This window comes from Archocentrus centrarchus, chromosome 11, assembly GCF_007364275.1.
Source record: "Archocentrus centrarchus isolate MPI-CPG fArcCen1 chromosome 11, fArcCen1, whole genome shotgun sequence".
In the NCBI taxonomy this organism is placed as follows: domain Eukaryota; kingdom Metazoa; phylum Chordata; class Actinopteri; order Cichliformes; family Cichlidae; genus Archocentrus; species Archocentrus centrarchus.
Window position 1 is genome coordinate 4,569,479 of NC_044356.1, and position 19,942 is coordinate 4,589,420.

Genomic DNA, 19,942 nt, shown 5'->3' on the forward strand with positions numbered 1-19,942 from the left:
ACATGATGTGATTTTTGAATTGTGACAACAGAAAATGTAAAATGTTGTGTTGGATATTAAATAACCTTAAGTGCATTGTTTGGTGATCAGTGTGAAGGGTGTGAGCAGAATAATGACCTTATGGTTCTGAATTTAAAGAGAAATCCTGCTGCAGAGGAGCTGCCAGCTCAGGCACGACTTACACTAACCTCTGCTTTACAGTTCCAGCCTTTAACACGTGCAGTACTCCTGCCAGGAGCCTCAGGCCCCGCCCACCCACCCGCCGGCCGCTCTGACTCACCTGATGAGCCCTGATTCAGGCTGACAAAGTGACGATACACTGAGCTCAGGGTTTACGTGTAAACTCATCACTTATCACCAAGAGTTACACCAAAAGATTTTGCTAAAAAAAAGTGATATCCAGTTTAAAAAACCAAATAGACTTGCAGACTGCAGCGCCCCCCGGTGGAAGAAAGTGATTTAGTTTATGAAATTCTGATCAAGGATTTCAGAAATGATCACTTTGATCAGGACTCCAAACAAAAAGCAAAACCAAAATACTAGATGGTACAAAAAGATCCATGAAGTTGGTTGTTTCTGGTTTGTAGATCAGATTTTTCCTCATACACTGTATTTATATATTAAATGCAGGTACAGGTGATGGCCCACAGCATTTATGGCCTAAAATTGCTGGTAATTTTATTAGTTTAAATATTTTTTCCCATAAAAAGAGAAAAAATCTAAAGGTTCCCAGATGCACTCTGCAACAACACAACAAGCTGAAAACAGTCACAGCTGCTTCATGTCCAGAGTTTCTGCACAACAACAAACACACAATCACACCAAAGCAGCTGAAACTGACCGACAGCCCCCTCTGCTTCTTACCTGCTGACTGCATCAGCATCACACAGGTTTCACTGACGTCTGTGTCACTGAACTCTGAATGTTTTTGAGCAGTGTAGGTTTACATGAGTCATTTTACGCCATCATGTTTTTCTCTGTCATGAAACTCCAGGAAAATATCTGAAAAAAGCTGCTTTAAAATAAACGTGTCCTGACACTTTTGTGTACCTGTGACCTGGATTAGTTAATCCTGATTGGTCGAGGCTTCTCGGGGTTAACAAATCGTAATACTGCTGCAGACAGTTTCCAGCATCTGGAGGCTTCGCAGCAGCAGGTTAAAGCTGTGCTTTCAGGCTGAGGTGCTCAGCAGGACCAACACTCAGGTGTCCTCATATTTTTGGAGAAATACTCTAAAAAAAAGACTTTTTAAACACTGTTAATGTGATATAAATTAAATATATGACAAATGCTATATTTCTGTGCTGACAGTGGGTCAGTGTTTGATGCTGTATGACAGCACTTAACCCTTAAAGATCCTGGTAGTGCAGAGCAGCATGTTTGTAAACTGATCACAAAGGTCAAAGGGACACAACACAGTGAGGCCTTTAACAGCTGATCGATGCCTCGATATAATAACGTCACACATCATCTGATTTTATTATGATTTTATTCATTTTTCTGTAGCTTTACTCTTAATTAAATCCAATTTTATAGAAAGCACTGCTTCAAACAAAACACAGATTATTAATTATGTCAAAATAAATAAATGACCCTAACACAGGATGGGCTTTCTGTCCTTGTCTGAAACTCCTGTTCACTGCATCACTTCACAGGGTGAAAACAACACAAAGGAGGAATCCATGAATACTTTTCACTGAATCTGGAAGCATTGTGCTGGAAGTTATTAAGCATGGATCACGTTTAAAAAGAATCAGCGGTGCCACAAACACGTTTGTTTGATTCGGGACAGCAAACAGAGACGCTGAGACGCGCTGTTGAATTTGTGCTGGTCATCGTTTGTTCTGTAAATGGATGCAAAGGCTTTTAAAGGCTGTTGTTACTGCTGAGAGCTGGACTCAGATCCACACTCCATCACTGAGCTACCACAGTCTGAGTGCACAGCAGCAATGATAACTGAATAAAACTCACACGTCTGTTTGCTGGGACAGAACAAAACATTTGGGACTCAGTTTAATGTTGAGAAATATTTTGTCTTTGTTTTTCATTCCAATAACTGTGGCTCATGATTTCCAGAAATGTATATTTAAATGAGGAGTGTGTTGTTCTTTTAAGTCACCATGTGTGGCAGTGTTTTAGCTTTTCCTCTCCTCTAAACTCAGGACTGTTGTTTAAAAATCATTTCTTTCTGTTTTCCCTCTGAGGAGACAGACTTAAGCAACAGTTCTGCAGGATTTCAAAGTTCTGCTTTAGATTTTGGCTGCGTTTTCACTCTGTACCTGACCATTTCCATTGTTTGTTTACCTTTCACACATTCAAGCATGAAAACGGCTCCAGACTCGAGGGATGAACCAGTGTTGAGTCTACACACGACAGACAACTTAGCAGAGAACAAATCCTTGAAAAATACCAGCAAAGACCTGAGAGATCATCTGGCCTGTCAGCTGATCCATCAGCTGTTCACTGAAGCCTCATCAGAAGTGCTGTCAGTGGAAGGACGGCTGTCGGGAAGCTGTTGTTAAGGAGGGGAAACGTTGAAAAGGGTGAGGTCTGTCAAATTACACAAGAACAGGACTGAAATTCAGTGGCAGCAGGTCTGATGGGATGAATCCAAATTTGACATTTTTGGTACAAATGATCAGTATTTACAGAGGAGGTGAAGACAGAGGTACAGCAGTGAGTGTCTGTACAACACGGTGGAGGCTCTGTCACGGTTTGGGGCTGCATTTCAGCCAGTGGTGTTGGAAATCTTGTCAAAATTAATGAAAGTTATGAAAGATCTGATTGGCAGTGGCTTCATTTTTCAGCATGTCAGTGATCTCAAACACACTGCCACCACAGTAAATATCCAGAAATAAAAACACACAGTGGAACACTATGAGTCATGAATCGGCCTACCCGGAGCCCGGACCTCAGCATTAACGAAGCAGTGCTGTATGTAGTAATAGTACACATACAGTACATAATTCCTGCTGTAAAACACAGTCCTCTTTTTTTTAGATTTTGTGATATTGTTTTGTAAGGATCCTTTTATTAAACATTTATATAAAGAGATATAAATTATTTGACTAATACTACTGAATTATGTAAAGTATCAAAACTTATACCCACTGAAATAAACCTCTAGTATACATTTATTTATTGAATTTTTTTGCACAGTTTGAATTATAGTTCAGTCTACATTTTTAACAGAAAAACAGCATTATGATAAATGTTTACTGTTACCGCGATCTAAATAAATTTAAAATAACACACAATTAAACTAACTCCATTTCCCAGAAGACATTACGACACATAGGGGGTGGTGGTGGTGTGTAGTGGGGGGGGGGGGGGGGGGGGGGGGGGGGGCAGTCGTAAACTAAAACTCAATTCACCCTTTAACCTTTCGAAGCGAGCCAATCAGAGCAAGAGCTACGCTGGAAGTAGTAAAACAGGCCTATTTGAACTGACAGCTGGTTTCAGCGAATAGAAGTGCAGGAGCTACCTTACGGGACCAATCACAGGCGAGCTGGGCGGAACTCCTGTCCAACAGGGCATCGGAGGAGGAGGTGTTCCTGGTAGCCATCTTGGATGTGCGGAGTGATTGTTTAGCGAGAAGAATTGACATTTTTTTAAGGAAATAACCCTTCGTGGTGAATCGCTGAAGATTTGGCGGAGTGTGGCGACCGAGAAGAGCACTCGTACCTCGGAAAGATCCAGGTAAAGTGACGGCCGAGTCAGAGGTGATGAATGTGTGTGCCTTCCCCCCTGTTTTCTCTCTCCCCCTCTCCAAATTGTGTCTCCCACATCAAATAGCGCAGCCAGTGGGAAGCTGCAGCTCTCGGCACTGACAGCAACTTCAAGCGTGCGCGTTTGCATTACGGACGGAACTTCCTCTGCCGAGCCGCGGCGTGTGAGGCTGAGTTGAGTGTGTGCCGGAGTGTATGCGCTGGGATGCCGCTGCGCTCAGAGTAACGATGCCCGCATTGTTTATAAACATCCCGGGCTAACAAACACTGCTCCTCGGTGTGCAGACGCCACCCGCGTGTTTGCTCCAAGCCTCTCAGAGAGCAGCCCGGCTGGCACGAAAGCCTGAGTATCCTCAGTTGGTCCAAACTCATCTGGCTCAGTGTGGACCGGAGGGGGCTGTCTCCAGATGTGTGCAGATGTGTGTAAAAGTAATGCTGAAGCGTATTTAACACCGTTTCTTTATTGTAGTCCTGTTAGTCAGACTAGGACGCGGTTACGAAACTTTTAACATGCAGGTGAAGCTCTCCGAGTGAGTGTCCAAGCTTCCCCAGAGGTTTTAATAGACAGACGCAGGACAGGCAGGCTGGGAGTTTTCATGGAGCTCTGTTTACAGCTCAGGTGGTCTAAGATGAGATCACCTTTAAAAAAAAATCATCTCTCCGCAGTACAGTAGTGCAGGCCAGCAGCACCACAAAGGCTTCAGTCACCTATTAATCCCACATCCTGAAAGTGGTCTCCCTGCATAGGATGTCAGCGTAGAAGGACACTTATCTTTGTTTATAGAGTACCTTTAAAAACAGAGTTTACAGAGTGCTTTGGCAGAAAGGCAAAAGTTGAATGATCAAAGTAGATTAAAACACCATCAAACTAAAAATAGGTATGGTAGATGATAAGCAAAACAAGTGACAGCTGATAGCAGATGGTAGAAAGGCATCAGAGGCAGCGCTATCACATAAAAGCAAAGTGTTTGAGATTAAAAGCCGAGGGGTCCTGATGGTAAAAGCTCAGTCACCAGGAGCAGGCTCAGTTACTTAGCCGTACTTATTCAGATCACAGTCATTTAACATGTTCACTCACTTGAGGAAATAGCAAAACTTTTTCTACCTGGTGGGTTTTTAGGTACTCTACTTATAGCTACGGTGGTCTAAGATGAGATTTCCTTTAGTGAGTGTGGAAAATCCTCTCACTGCATTACAATAGTGCAGTTCAGCAGCACCACAAAGGCTTCAATCACCTATTAATCCCAAATCCTGAAAGTGGATTTAAGATCAATAAAGGTCTACCCGCCACGACCTGGAAGGTTCACTCCCCAACAGGTTGTGAGTTTGGACTGTGTGGACTCAAAGATAAGTAAAATGCAGCACAATAATAGTTTTCCTCTCAGTTATCTTGTTTTAATAATCAGTAGAAGCCAAAATTATGATAGAAATTATAATTCCTTAATTGCACAGCCCTAGACTGTTCCCCAATCTGCTTTACGAGGTTGATATTGGAACATATATCAGCTTGTTGGATGCAGGAAGAGGACCTGAGGACTAATTTCAAGTTTTTCCTATCCAATATGCCTCCAAGTTTATCTGTTCCTCTTATCAGTGCTGGCATGTTTTTATTTTTCTGAAACCAGGGATATGAGACTGTGGGAGGTGGAGCTTTTTCTGGGTTTTGTAGCAGGATCGCTCTGCATTTTAAAGCAAAGAGCCTGTCTTACGTTGATTAACACAAGTCACGTCTTCTGGCCATTTCATAAGCAACAGTGTACTGGACTGGGGGGGATAAAACTTCTTGGGGGTGGGGGGCACAATTTGTGCTATACAGGAGAAACCTGCTTTTGCACGTCTGAGTCACCTGCAAGTCTTTTTTTTTTTTTTTAAGTTTTTGTTTCTACACTGACAGGCCTTCTCAAAGAGGTTTGATCCACCTCCAAAGGAAAATCCTCCTTCCAGTGTAACAAAAAGATTGCTTTCAACCACTGCGGTTCATTTGGGCTGCAGCTACTGAAGCATAACAGGCTTTTTTTCCTCAAATGTTCAAACAAGCCAACGTGGAGCAATCATTCTTAAAGCGGTGGGTCTCCTAGGGCCATTTAATGGCCTTTGAGTTCACAGGTGGATAATAAAACCTCTGCGGGAATACTTTTTTCACTCAGGAAGTTTATCAGGAATCAGTAGAAGGTTCTTGTGGTGACATTTTTGTTTTCTTTGTGTGGAAAAACTTAAAGGAAAACTAAAGGCAGGTTTGTGGATGGATTTTCACTGTAGCCACAGGACAGGAACATAAAATGCAGCTGTACAGGACACGTGCTGTATGCCTGGAATAAGTGATGATCAAATAAAGTGTGGATTTTGTGAATCCACAGATTCTTTCTTGTAACAGAGGATTTATACTTCTGTACCTACGCCGTAACCTACGCCGTAACAGTAACCTCATGTGCACCTACTTAGAAATGTAACTACACCTTATGTCAACAACAGCTACCGTGATTGGCCCGTACAGTACCATCGATTCCTCCTATACCTTTTCAGCGGTGCAGTTTTTGAATGGATCAGTGAGATTATAATAGTTGTAGCCTCAATAAAAGGACTCACAGATAGCAAATTCCTGGAGGGAGGGATGTGAGGGAATGTACAAAGAAGTGGAAAAAGTTGAGGGACTAATATGTTTCCCTGTGGGGAAAAAAAATCTGATCACAACAAAGAGAGTGGGCTCAGGAGGGAAACACAATCCCAGCATTTTATTTCTATTGTGGTGGCACTGCATATAAAATACCAGAGCGCGACCACAGGGTAATTAGTGCGTAATGCACCGCACAAGCACGAATGCTGGCAGCGCTGTCGGCTGCTTGCACAGGTTACTCTGCAGGCTCTCAGAAGGCCAAATCAGCTGTAAGACGTCCTCAGTCATCTTTTTGTGTTTCCATTTCTGTTCTGGGGGACCAACAGCATCAGGAAGGAAGTAGCTTTGAACTTTTGAATGACAGTTTTCCGGTCATAGCATGCTTTTAATATATAACATTCACATTTAAGTTCTTTGGTTTCCTGAATCTTGACACCAAGAGTTTCCTTTTTAATCAAACATATAATGTATCAAATATCGATTGTCAGTCTTTATTATTAGTAACCCAGAGTGGCCCTGAAAAAAGCCATGCCAGTCAATCCCTAATATGTGCTTTGTGGCATTAAACAGTGAAGCAGTGATCAGCTGCCTCTGCAGTGAGTTCCTCGTCCTGTGGATGGACTCCAGCTGTGAGGCTTGGACCGCAGCTGGCGGCACTAGCACGTGTTCTGCTCTGCAGTCTCAGTAAGCTCAGAGTAGCAGCACTAGTTCTTCACCTGCTTCAGGATCTGATTAGGGTGGTTAGTTCTGCGTGGTTCTGTGAATACAAGCATGGAGGAAGCCGACAGCAAAGCTGCAGCAGTTTGGAGGTATTTCATATCTGCTGCACAGCAGTTCTTCTTTGTATGTTTGACTCCAAACTGTGTTTGAAGTCAGTTGATGTGACTGAAAGTTCAGATGAATCAGTGCTTCAGCTTCACTCTGTCTTATGTTTGGTCAGAGAATTTATTTAAGGTAGAAGTGAGAAGGATGTTGGTTTGGTGTAACACCTGCTGGGAAGCTTTTATTACACTTACAGTAACATGATGTGTCTCAGCTTGATTAGTGTTATTCCACTTCAGCTGTGGTTTTGCACATAAAGAATGAGTTTGAGTCTCTTCCTCAGAGAGGAATACAGCTTATTGATTTAACTCTGCTACTGTTGGTACTCTGTATCAGCAGCTACCCACTGCAAAGGTGTTTGAAGCCTACTGGAAATAGAAAAAGTTGGACTCATGCATGCATTTTTACCAGTGTGCTGTTACTGCCAGACACTGTTTGCTAATTGTCATTAAACAAAAATTAGAAGAAGCTGCTAACTGCCAATCAAACCTGTGAGATGAGATGTTACCCTACAACCAGAGAAACGTGAAAGATGGTCTAAAAAGTCTCGTGTGGAGCAACTTCAAATAGTAAGATCTGTTGATGTGCACTTTAAGAGCCCTGGGGTCAAAGCGTCTTTGGTTCTCGTCTCGGACAAACACAAATAAAATGTAAAGGTTTCTTCTGTAGCTCTCAGTTTCACTCGGCTTACGTGTCAAACAGCAGCTCTCTGCGGCTCCGGCGTCAGCACAGCCGCCTTTGTTTAATGGCCTGTGTCCGAACCTGATGAGTGGCGTGCTGCTAGTCTGTGCCTTTAAGCTGACACAGCATCTTCTCAGCCTCACCTCAGACAGCTCGTTAATTACAGGTCGGCTCTGCCCGTCATTCCTTGACTTTGATGAGCACACTTTGGGCCCCTTTCTGAGGCACGAGGATCAACTTCTCATTCTGATGAGTGTCCGATCCTCCGAGCAGCTCTGTGTCTGAAAGTAGAACTTAAAGCTTTCAGAGGGGGTCTGTATGTATGTGTGTGTGTGTGTGAGAGAGCGAAAACATTCAAACTGCCTCTTTTTGATATGCTGCATATCATAAAATTTGACTTTAAATGTCATTATAATCACATTTGTGTCTGTAAATTGTATTTTTGGCTCGGTGGTGGGCTCAGTGTGGCACCTCTGTACTTCTTTGGTTGTGACCAGAATCAAAATCCAAGTGAAGAAAACTGTAAAACGCAGTTTGACTGTTGTAGGATTTTGCTGGTGATTCCAATATTTCAGACTTTGAAATCTCAATTATCGATCAGTCAGCTGATAGTGATTAATAAATAAATCAAGACTATTTAAAAGCACCAACCACAAGCGGGAGATTTTAGAGAAGGTGAAACATAAATGTTCTTATAGGCTGCAAATACACAGCTCAAAAAATTGCATGTGGTGAGCGCAGACCACTGCCCTCTCCTCATCCCTCCTGACTTTTTGTTTGTGTCCTTGTCACTGCTGGTAGCATGAAGCAGTGCCTGCAGCCCATTCAAGGTTGCACAGGTGGTCCAGCTCCTCCACAAAGACACAGGTTTGCTGTGTCTCCCAGCAAGAGTGTGAAGAGTGTGGAGGACATCCCCGGAGGACCTCTCCATGAGAAGAGCTGGTCAGGGCTGCAGAAGGGCATCGACTTTGGTTGTTTGTTTTGCTGTTACTTATTCCTTCTTATGCTTTAGTGACACAAAGAATCTGCATTATGAAAATAATTAAACATTTAGACATTTATTGAAATTGATTTGAAACAACAGGTAAACACTGGTGCCTAATATTAATGAATCAAAACGATACAAACAAAAAACATTGTTTTGGTCGCGAGTCTGAGTCCGACCCATCAATAGTGAGGAATAACAGTAAACAATACTCAACCATCAGCGACAGATTGGGTGTCACGTCTGAACTGCTGCAGCTGATTAAGTGCTCCTTTGGCTCGCGCCAGTCTGCAGTCACATTATGTCTCAGTGATTGCATTTTTTTCCCCTGCTGATCTTAAGGAACAATGAGGGTGATGATTGCTTTAATTAACTTAAAGCAATTCACTCACTTGTGAATGTATATAAACACCTTTAATTATTGATAGTTGGCTTAATGACTTTGTCATATATAAACCCATAAAGCAAACTTAATTGTCAGTGTTTGTAATTAGACACTGTGAGGAGGGTCTTAATCGAACCTGAGTTCATGCATTATGCTCTGTTTTCAGTGTTTTAGTGCAGCTGTAGTCAAAATGGGCCTTCAGAGAAGCAGAGTTAAACTGTGACACCACGAATACCACCTTAACAAACAGTCATCACTGAGCTGCTTAAGATCATATTTATCTAGATGCACATTAGTGAAATCTGCTGTACTGGCATTTGAAGGAAGGTATTCGGATCATGTATCTGCAGTCAGTGGTAGTGGCACATGCCTCGAGCCACCTGGAACCTTAAGAGATCCTTCCACAGCAGTATGTATATAAAGTAAATACAGACCTTAATATTTACAGTAAGTTGTCTGAACTGCAGCTGCTTTAATTTAGTCTTGTGGCCGACGAGCTCTGCTTTCCAAACATTTTTAACTTTACATGCAACCTGCAACTGTAACTGCAGTAGGACTGCTCCCTTATGGCAAAAATCCATATTTTATGGTTTATTTTGGTCAGTAATTATAATCTCCATTATTTAACCAAACAACAAACATCATGCATTCAATGAAACTTTATAGAATATGTGGATGTCCTTGAACTTCAGCTACAACTCAAATCAAAAGCAAATAAAGGACTGAAACTCGGCGGTGGTGGCGAGCAGATGATGCTCCGTCCACTAGTGAAAATCCACTGCTGTGAAGGTGTCCTTGATTCATAACATAAGATAAAACAAGAGTTTTGTAGCAAAAATTAATGCAACAAAGTAATTGTTTTATCCAGGCTCAGTGTTTTCATAACTGTTGGAGTTGTGATTGAATTTGAGATCTGTTCAGCCCCTTCAGATTTTTGTATTAGCTGCAGGCTCTAATGAAGTCATTAACAATAAAACGGTTACATTTAAGAAGTCTGTAGTATGAAAGCCTGCAGCTTGGAGGCCACATGCTTGAACACTGTAAACACTGCTGCCATACCTGTTGTACCTGCTCACCTAAATCTGACCTGCTCAGCACAGCGGTGTTAGAAAATGACAGTCAGCAACTTTGTTGCTGTTTCTGTCAACTTTCAGCTGCAGAGCTCCACAGGGAGCTGTGACAGGGATTCACTGTGTTGCCCAAAACACTTCAGCTGGTCGACATAAGAGACAGAACAGCACCGTTGTGTCAGATCACTGTGAAGGCACAAACCATTACAAACATACAAAGAAAAGCAGTGAAAAACCTCGAGACTGCCGACCCTTTGCTAGCAGGTTCCTCCATGCTCTTTTTGCACTTGTGCTAACAACTGGTGCTCTGCTGCTGACGCATGGTGAGGTGCACGCACAACAACATAGAGTTGGATTTAATAGATCGGCATGTCTTCACAGATAATTGGTCCAGCTTTTTAAGTCAGGATGGGACCGATACTTCCCAGCACAGTAGTGACAGCAGTCAGTGTAGAGCCAGAGCTCAGTGGGTCACTGGGTGAGACGCCCTCTGAAGTCAGAGCCTTAAAGGATCCTTCTACAGGTTCACCTTCAGAAACCTTTTGACATTTACACCCTTTAAAGAGAACCAAAGGTTCTCGCTTGAACTGAATTACACTAAGTGGTACCAGCTGATGAAGACAGTCGTGTCCACATTTCCCCCTCTGTGTCCTCAATCCCTCCATCTTTCCACAAGTCATCATCGCTCTGCATCCTGTTTCCTTTCACTTTGATGTTCTTGGTCTTCCTGTGTGACACTATCCTGGGATTTTACAGCAGGATTTATTAATGCAGATGTTCTTTTTTTCCCCTGCAGTGAAAGAAGGCATGAAGACATCATCCTAGTCATCAGTCATGGCCGATAAAAGGAAACTTCAAGGTGAGAGTACTGCACATGTGTGTGTGTGTGTGTGTGTGTGTGTGTGTGTGTGTGTGTGTGTGTGTGTGCGTGCGTGCGTGCGCGTAAAAAGCCATTAGTGATCTGATGAGGTGCCAGGCAGGTGAGTGTAACCACAAATTACACTTCAGATTTCAGAGTGTGTGTTGTGTGTGTGTGTTTGTTTTGCTGTTGGAAAATCCTCTGATGGTTTGTGTGCGATGAACTCCACCCACATGTGACCAGATAAAGATAGATAGTGCAGAGCCACTATTGAAGTGCGATCACACCTATACGTGCTTCATTATTGTGCAATTTGTTTTGCAACCAAAACTTGTTTTTTCCCTTGGTGACATCACACTGCTTGGTTAACAGAGAGCCGGGGCTTGTAAACAGAAGTCACATGTGCTCACAGGCAGCTTGTTTGTGGAGTTGCGTAAGCTTTCATCCTGCCAGGTTAAAAAATGTTTGGCGCCACACGCACTCCAAAATAAAACTGGTTTGGGTCTTCTGGCTTTAGCTGAAACACGGCGGAGTTACCTGAATGCTTTGTCATGTTTTAATGTGTCAAATAAAAACACAGAGGCGACCCTGTATGAGAGCATCGGATGATTGATTTAATGTGCAGTTTGCTTCTTTCTGTTTCTCTTCTCTGGAGTCAGGTTGGATTGTTTTTCTGCTGCTTTTTATGTGTCTGGTTAAATCAGATAACCTAAAGCTTTCACATTGCCTCTGCATCAGAACAAACTGTCTTACAAAGTAGCGTCTCTTAGAAGTATACATTTTATTATTTTATTTTCCAAGCATCTGTTGAGTTTGTGGAATCCAAACATGGATACACAACTTGATGATAAGGACCAAAAACCTTCGAGCACACTGATACTGACCTTCTTAGATGGGCCCCTATTCTGCTTTACTATATGCCTCTTTTCCACTGCTCGACTCAGCTCTACTTGGTTTTGGTTGTTTTCCATTATAAATGCGTACTGCCTCGATGTGGGTGGGGTCGCTATAGCAAGGTGACCCGAAAGTCCCGCAATGTCATTTCTATGCGACACAAATGGTTGTTTGTCAGCCACCGAGCCAGCACCTCGTCCTTGAACCACAGTGTTGGTTAGTGTGTAGTCGTTTCCCTCATTCCCAGGTTTCAAAACCAGCGGGTTTGATTCTTGTGAAGGAGTCGCTCTCATGACTCAGCTCAGCTCAGAACTGCGGCTGAGTAGGTACTAAAAAAGTACCGGGTATGTGTGGGACCGGAGCTCTCAGGCCTCAGACCGCTCTAAACACAAACGTGATCCTGATGTGAGTTGCCAAGCTTTGAAGATATCAGTGGTAGAAATGTAAATACAGTCAAACTAAATAGCACTTAGCTTTTTGGTGTGCCAGTAAATACATTTGAAAACTTCATGACCCAGTTCCTATACAGAACTGTTTGCTCCTACTGTCTCCATCCAGTAGGAATGATGGGATGAGCAGGACAGGTCACCTTGTTGGATCATTGTATAAAGCTGCAGAGAAGGTTTCTAACACTTCATTCAAGTTTGTGTTGGCCAGAGCTGAAATTTAAAGCTCAAAGATCACATTTACACATCTCATTGCTTTGCAGAAGAAAGATGAGATTATTACCAAGATGAAATCACTGATGGCATCTGCCCTCAGCTGTCCGACAGCCCCGTTTAGTTTGGCGGCTGTAGACAGCAGGTAGAAGATGGTTTCTACCTGAAACTGCTCACAACAAGGTTTGTGGAATTTCCTGAATAACCGGATCAAATGTGTTTTTGGCCCATTGAATGCCAGAAAGCTGATCTAGTTAGATTATATTCAAAAGATGGTAGCTGATATCTTCAAAGCTGGGCAGCTCACATCAAAGTAATTTGAATGGATAAATCGTGCTGCTGCCAGAAGGAAAATATGCAAATATGATTTGGGGCTGAACCGCCTTGTTTTTAAAAATTTCAAATCCTTCCTGCCCAAGTGTTGTATCTATTTTGAGCTCCACCAGGAAGGTCGGTTCGGTTTGTTTGTTAGCACAATAAAAAAGTTAGCAGTGGATTTTTATGGAGCTTTTTTTTTTTTTCTTCTTTACCATCGCATGATAAAACCACAAAACTGGACATTTTGTATCAAGTTTTCATGAGTACTTATAGAAATAAGAAAAGCTGGGACACATCATCTGGCTGTAGATGTGTTTCTGGATCCGGGGGCTCAGTGTGGCTTGGAGGGAATCTTCAGGATTGGTGGAGACACGCAGGGTCAGAGTGCTCTGTGCACGGCTCGCAGTATAATCATGTAGAGCTGCACTGTTGTTTGCCTCGTGTATTTTTCTGTCTGTTTGTTTTCATTTCCTGTTTTGGTTTGGTGAATATGTTCCTGCCTCTTCTTGTGCACAGGGTGACATCTGTGCACAAGTCTGCTCATGGTACTGACACACTTTCACAGAAACCAGAGCAGGGAGCACGTTCCAGGCTTCAGACATGAAAACAGTCTGGCGTTAACTCCTAACTGCTGCACTTCTCTGTTCTGCGCTTTTATCCCGAAACCTCCGACAGCACCACCACGCTGAACGGAACAGCTCACAGCTCTCGGGTGATAAAATTCTGACACTCACCACAACAAGTCTTGTAACCTGAACCCAGATCTTTGTGCAAAGACCCCAAAAACCTGGAGGCCTTTTTTCCGTCAGAGACTTTGATGTTTTTTTCTGACCGACGCTTGTAGCCACAGGCTAAAAAACACGCTTTTTGCCAGGATTCAGCATCACTCATCCCGTCACATGAGATTCCCGCGAGTTCTCCTGCTGAATGGCTGTCATATTAAAAACAAAAACACGCACATGTATCACCTGTAAAATGTTGTCACAAGGAAGAAAAGATCAAGCACCAGCACTGCCCCGGCGCTGTCAAATTGTAATGTATTATTACAGAGGAGGTTGACTTTCATCTAAAAATATCACAGCTGCTGCAGTATCTTAACATCAGAGCTGTTTAAGGCCACACTCACGCTGGGGTTTGTTCACAACTTGGTTACAGCAGCAGGGTTTTCTTGACCTCACTGGTTGCTGCTTATTTCCTCATCGCTCCTTTTATCTTCATCAGCAAACACACAGTCCGAACTCTGAGATTAGAAATGTAGGGATATGAAGAAAAGGCATATATTTAAATATATAATGAAGATACTCCAAATGTTACCTTCATACTATGAAGATTTCCTAAGTTACAGGCCTCAGAGTCCATCGGGGTGGGTCAAAAATGTGTCTAAGCTACATCAGGGAGTATTAAAGCATAAGCGCTCTGTTATGTGGTTATTTTGACTCATAGGAAATTATGGCTACAACATGAGCCTGTATGAAAATGTAGGTAAAAGCAGACCTTTCATATTCCTTAACTTGTTTTGAGCAGCCACCTCACCCTTGAAAATGTACCCAAAACACATTTTTGAAGCTTATTCCAGTGAATTAGACAACAGATCACACACTGAGGGTACCTGTGCTTGTTTCTGTTCGACATTAAATTGGTGCAGTTGTTGTTTAACCAGTTCAAGCTAGTGGGTGTGCTGGAGCTTATCCCAGCTGTCGTAGGGCGAGAGGCGGGGTGCAGCCAGCACAGGCCGCCAGTCCTTCCCTGGGTTTAGCATGTAGTTGTGCTGTTGGACCTATGATACGTCCCATACTGTGGATGCTTGCTGGTTATAGTAAAAAAATCGTGCTGAACTTGGAGTTAGTGTAAAACAGATTTGCAGGCTGATATCTCCTGTGAACTTAGGATGGATCAAAAATGCTGGTAAGAATAGAAGGAAGGTACTTGGAGCTGCTCCCTGGATCCGCATGTTTGACTTGGCACGGATTTGACACTGGATGCTCTTCCTCACACGACCCTCCCATGTGTCCAGGCTTGGGATTGGCCAAGTTTCAACCCCTTTCCTATGTATAACATTTCTCATGGCTTGATTAAATATGCTAAAGTACCCGCTCACTCTGAGAGACTCGGGTGGGAAGCACTGATTGATTGGGACAGATTAGCATGACCTCCATGAAGGCTTGTGAGGCCCCATCTTTAATCGATCTGAGCATTTTAGCATCTCTGTCTTGGGTTTTAGGAATCAGATGTATCAACTGACGTGGAACATCTGAGGATACAGCACACTCATACAGTAGCAACTTGTCAGTCATAAGGTTGCTCTGCCCTAAAACATATCCTGCTCATCATCTGTTTATGTGGGATTTACGGTCCCCCCGCAGAGAATTCAATCAACACAGAGTACAGAGATCAAACACTGTGTAGCCACTGTCATGCCACCCACTGGTGTCTGTACTCCACATTTTAAAACCCCGGTGATTGTGTAGAAACTATGACTGCACCCAATGAGCACCACACTCTGTTCATGGTGCTGTTGGAAAAAGGGAGAACGCGTGAAACACGACTAGTTGGGAATGTATGTTTAGGACGTGTGATGGTTCCTGCAGACCGTCTTCCCTCACTTCATGTGTGCGTGCATTTTAATACAGTCTGTCAAACAGTCACCACCCTTATGTTCATCTTCCTCCTGAACACTGTTTTGTGTTGTACACAAATTGTATATTTCCCGCTCTTAAAGGGGGAAAAACTACACACCGGGGGCCGGAGGCTGAAGGGGTTGGCGGTGGCGTGAAACATCACACAGACTATAGTTTGAGGATATGTTGCTGTACTTTAACTGTGATATTTTGTGTTATTTATCATTAGAAACTAGTCAGTTAGGTTGAGGCTCTATAAACAGAAACATTAAGTTTAGACAAAAATCCTATTTAACATTTTACGTGGGGGCTGGACTGTGCATTTATGATGATGATGATGTTGATTTCCTCTGACCAGGTAAACTGTCAGATTTTTGTGAGCCATAATTGGATGAGATTTTCCAGTCCAGGAACTGCACTGACATTCCTCATGTAAAAGGGAGAAAAAATGACTAGGCATGATGTGGTCCAGGTCAGAAATGTTAAAATTAGACTGCAAGCATTTTCCTGTTTACATTTGATAGCCGGCAGCTAATCCGTGTCACGGCGGAACGGAGACGTAAATCTGGGACACGGTGGCGAGCCTGAATCGAGACGTGTTTGTCTCTTTCTGTCACTCCCTAATCGGGTTTGACTCCTTAAACCTCCACCAGACGCCATTCATGGAGCTGCATTTGTAAGATGTTGGGAATTAGCTGCTGTATATGTGTGCCACCACTTGCTCAGGAGCATAATGTGCCTTTTACTATATGCATATTTCATGAGATGCCAGCCACAGCTTGTAAGTGCCCTGTTGTTATATGGTTTATTGCTTTTCTTTGCTTTTCCAGTGGCCTGTTTTTAAAAAGCAGCCACTTTCCTGAGCAAAACGCCTCAAAGCTGGAAGCATGAATATATCGGTGGCAGAAAATCTCCGGTTTTAATCCAATAACCGGTGCAGCTACACCCAGGATTAGCAGTGTCAGTGCTCACATGCTAAATAATTTGACAAACACGACACATTTCTTTTTATTATTCTGTGCTAATGACTGCATCACATACATGTTTAAACACAAGTCAGTTTTCAGTGATTAATAATAAATGTTCACACAAACTGAAAAAGAGGTCATTGTTGCTCAGAGCAGAGCGTGACCTCATGTTATTATGTGTGTGTGTGTGTGTGTGTGTGTGTGTGTAAGCTGAGGTTTGGGTTTAGCTGCTTCTGTGTTGGTCCGTGCTCTTCTACACTCACTTTTTCCTCCTGCAGGTGAAATAGATCGATGTCTGAAAAAAGTAGCGGAGGGAGTGGAGCAGTTTGAGGACATTTGGCAAAAGGTAAGAAACGATCATCACGTCAGTGGGACTGCAACACACATCACTCATATACATCCACACTCATTATTTATTGTGATATTTATCCTTAGCTGTGTAAATATAACCTAAACAGATGTGTAAAAACTGATCTTAATTTATTCTATTTCTGTATACTTTTATACTCACATTGCTGCGCAGTGGGAGAATATCATTTCGTTATATGTGACGTATAATGACAATAAAACTATTCGTAGTGGAGATGGGAGGGATAAGTGCATTTTAATGTTGCAGTCAGTTGATGTGGTGGTTCTCTCCACCCGCTGTAACACAAACAGTGCAGCAGAGCTGAGTATGTGCACATTTGCAAACACAAGGAGACAAATGAAGAGAAACTAACGTGTAAATATACCAGTGGGAGAGCACCAAATGATATTTAATTTATTTACAGCAATGAGATGGTTAGAAATAAAAGTATGCCAATAAGATACATTAACAAACTTAAGCTGGGCTTGAAAAACACCTGATGGGAGCCCGGATATTACTGCAGATCATAGACTGTACGTAAAAAATGGAGGCGACTGCTGTAGCATCACCACTTTGGCTGCTGCCATGTATCTTTGGAGCCATAAGTGACCATTTACGAGAGGGTGGTGGGTGAAGTTATCAGCTGGCCTGGTTAGCAAGCTGCGTTTAGTTATTTCTGGGCCTTTATTGGATAGCACGACAGTGAAGAGTAGACAGGACAGTAGGGAGAAAGAGTGGGGAAAGACAGGCAGCAAGGGGCTGTGGTTCAGACTCCAACCCAGGCCGCTGACTTTCAGCCCATGTGATCACCTGCTCATGCTGTGAGCTAATCTGGTGCCCAACAAGCTATATTCACAAACTGTACAGGTGCAGCTCACAGATGAGCTAATTAGTGCTGACAGACTAATAAAAACCAAAACTGGAACCCAAACTTCCTGCATAGTCTGCACCAGGCAGCAGGTCATGTGATCAGTCAGTTAAAAATGCTGACTGATCATCCATAAGTCCAGCATCCAGGTGGATACATTATTAAAAAAACTAAAAATCACCACCTGTACAGAAACCGTCCACAGAGGCCAAATATTCTTTTTATTGTGGCAGGCTGTAGCCGTTTATTTCTGCTGTAATGTTGGACGTTCTGCAGTTTGTTAACATTGGCTTTGTTGCAAATATAATACCACCAGAGTAATACTGGATTTTTGGTGCAGTAAAGAAAAATATGGAGATATTGATAGATCTGTTCATATATGCATAAATCCTAAGAATGTGTTGTTGAAATATAATGAACAGAAAATAGTCGGTTTCTCTTCTTTTTTATAGATAGTGTTTGTGAGTCGGCTTCACACCACTGCTCAGCTGTGCTGCACGCAGAGCTGAGAGCTCATCTTCCACAGTTTCTGCATTATATTCTGTTACTCATTAATGCCGATCTAAAAGCATATAGACAGATATCGATATATATCTGGGAACGGCCGATGTCAGATTGACTCGTGGACTCTTTGTTTCATCCTAATCACTTGGGCTCTTTGCGTAAATTTTCTCCCACTTTAGCCGTTTGTTGCTGATGCTTCGGTGCTGCGTTGGTCTCATCGGACTCCTGCCCCTTTAGATGTTAAATAAACGCTGCCATTACCACAACAGGATGTACAATACTCATGATACTTAATGTTCTGAATGATTGTTACAGTTTTGAGTTTTGACTCTTCTTCTTCTAATTCTTCTTCTTCTTTATCTCTCCTTCTTCTCCTTCTTCTTCCTCTTCTTCTTATTCTCATTCTTTCTTATTCCTCTTCTTATTCTCATTCTTTTCTTTCTCCTTCTCCTTCTTCTTCCCTTGCTCCTTCTTCTCCTTCTCCTTCTTCTTATTCTTTTCTTCTTCTCCTTCTTCTTCCCCTTCTTCTTTTCTTATTATTCTTCTCCTTATTCTTCTTCTTCTTCTTCTCTTCTCTCCTTCTTCTTCTTCTTCTTCTTCTCCTTCTTTTCTTCTTTTCTTCTTCCTCTCTTCTTCTTCTTCTCCTTCTTCTTCTTCTCTTCTCCTTCTACTTCTTTCTTCTCCTTCTCCTTCTTCTTCTCCTCTCCTTCTTCTCCGTCTCCTTCTTCTCTTCTCTTCTTCTCCTTCTTCCCTTCTTCTTATTCTTCCTTTTCTCCTTCTTCTTCTCCTTCTTTCTTCTTATTCTTCTTCTTCTCCTTCTTCTCTTCCTTCTTCTCCTTCTTCTTCTATGCCAGCTCACAATGCCAGGCCAACACAAACCAGAAGGAGAAATATGAAGCAGACCTCAAGAAAGAGATTAAAAAGCTACAGGTGAGAGAAAAGAGCCCAGAAAATTCACGTTCTGTTTAAGGTGTTCATGTTCTCTGAGAGCCCAGCTCAGCTCTGAGGAATACTGTACCTGTAACCTGTCTGTACCTATAACTTCAAGGTACATCTGAGCCTGATTTTAAATGATTCCAAAGTTAAACAGCAGCCATGGCATGGCCATGTTGACCTAAAAAATCACTTTTGCCTTGTGATGTGGCGCTCCATCATGCTGCTCCTGGATTGTTGGAAGAAGTTGGTCTTTGAGGGGTTTTAGTCTTGGAAATGGTGGTTAAGAGAAGATCTCGCCCAGTATTCATCGCTCTCTATGACCCCTCCCCCCAGGTTCCATATTTATTTCGTCTTCCCTGTAGTGCACATTGTGGCCCAAATGAACCTGTCCTTTGTTGGTGTGGGAGCATTTGTTTGTCCTCAGATCGGAGTGGAGTTTGAAGTTTATACAGAAAAGAAGCGACAGTGTTTTATCAGAGTGCAGATTTAAAGCAGGAAAACATGCTGCTATAAAAACATCTCCAGATGTGGGCTCGTCTCTCTGGTTAAAGGTAAAAACAGTGACATGGGTGAACCTTTATTTAATCCACTGGTTCAGTGACATGACTGAATGAGGGAACCGGGAAGACATCCAGATCTGTAACAGCATGAAGCACGTCAGACGCCACCAGGAGAAAAAAGCCT

The 19,942-nt window shown here is 42.6% G+C and overlaps 1 protein-coding gene across 1 annotated transcript in view; it reads left to right on the top strand.

The window, feature by feature from the left end:
• The first annotated feature begins 3,552 nt into the window (after positions 1-3,552).
• LOC115788131 (CCR4-NOT transcription complex subunit 3-like) overlaps positions 3,553-19,942 on the top strand; it is a 45,771-nt gene continuing 29,381 nt past the window's right edge. Inside the window, exons 1-4 of the mRNA XM_030741054.1 lie at positions 3,553-3,699; positions 11,082-11,144; positions 16,880-16,965; positions 19,190-19,252. Coding sequence (XP_030596914.1) covers positions 11,120-11,144; positions 16,880-16,965; positions 19,190-19,252 — 174 coding nt within the window. The 5' untranslated portion in view covers positions 3,553-3,699; positions 11,082-11,119. The remainder of the gene's footprint in view (positions 3,700-11,081; positions 11,145-16,879; positions 16,966-19,189; positions 19,253-19,942) is intronic.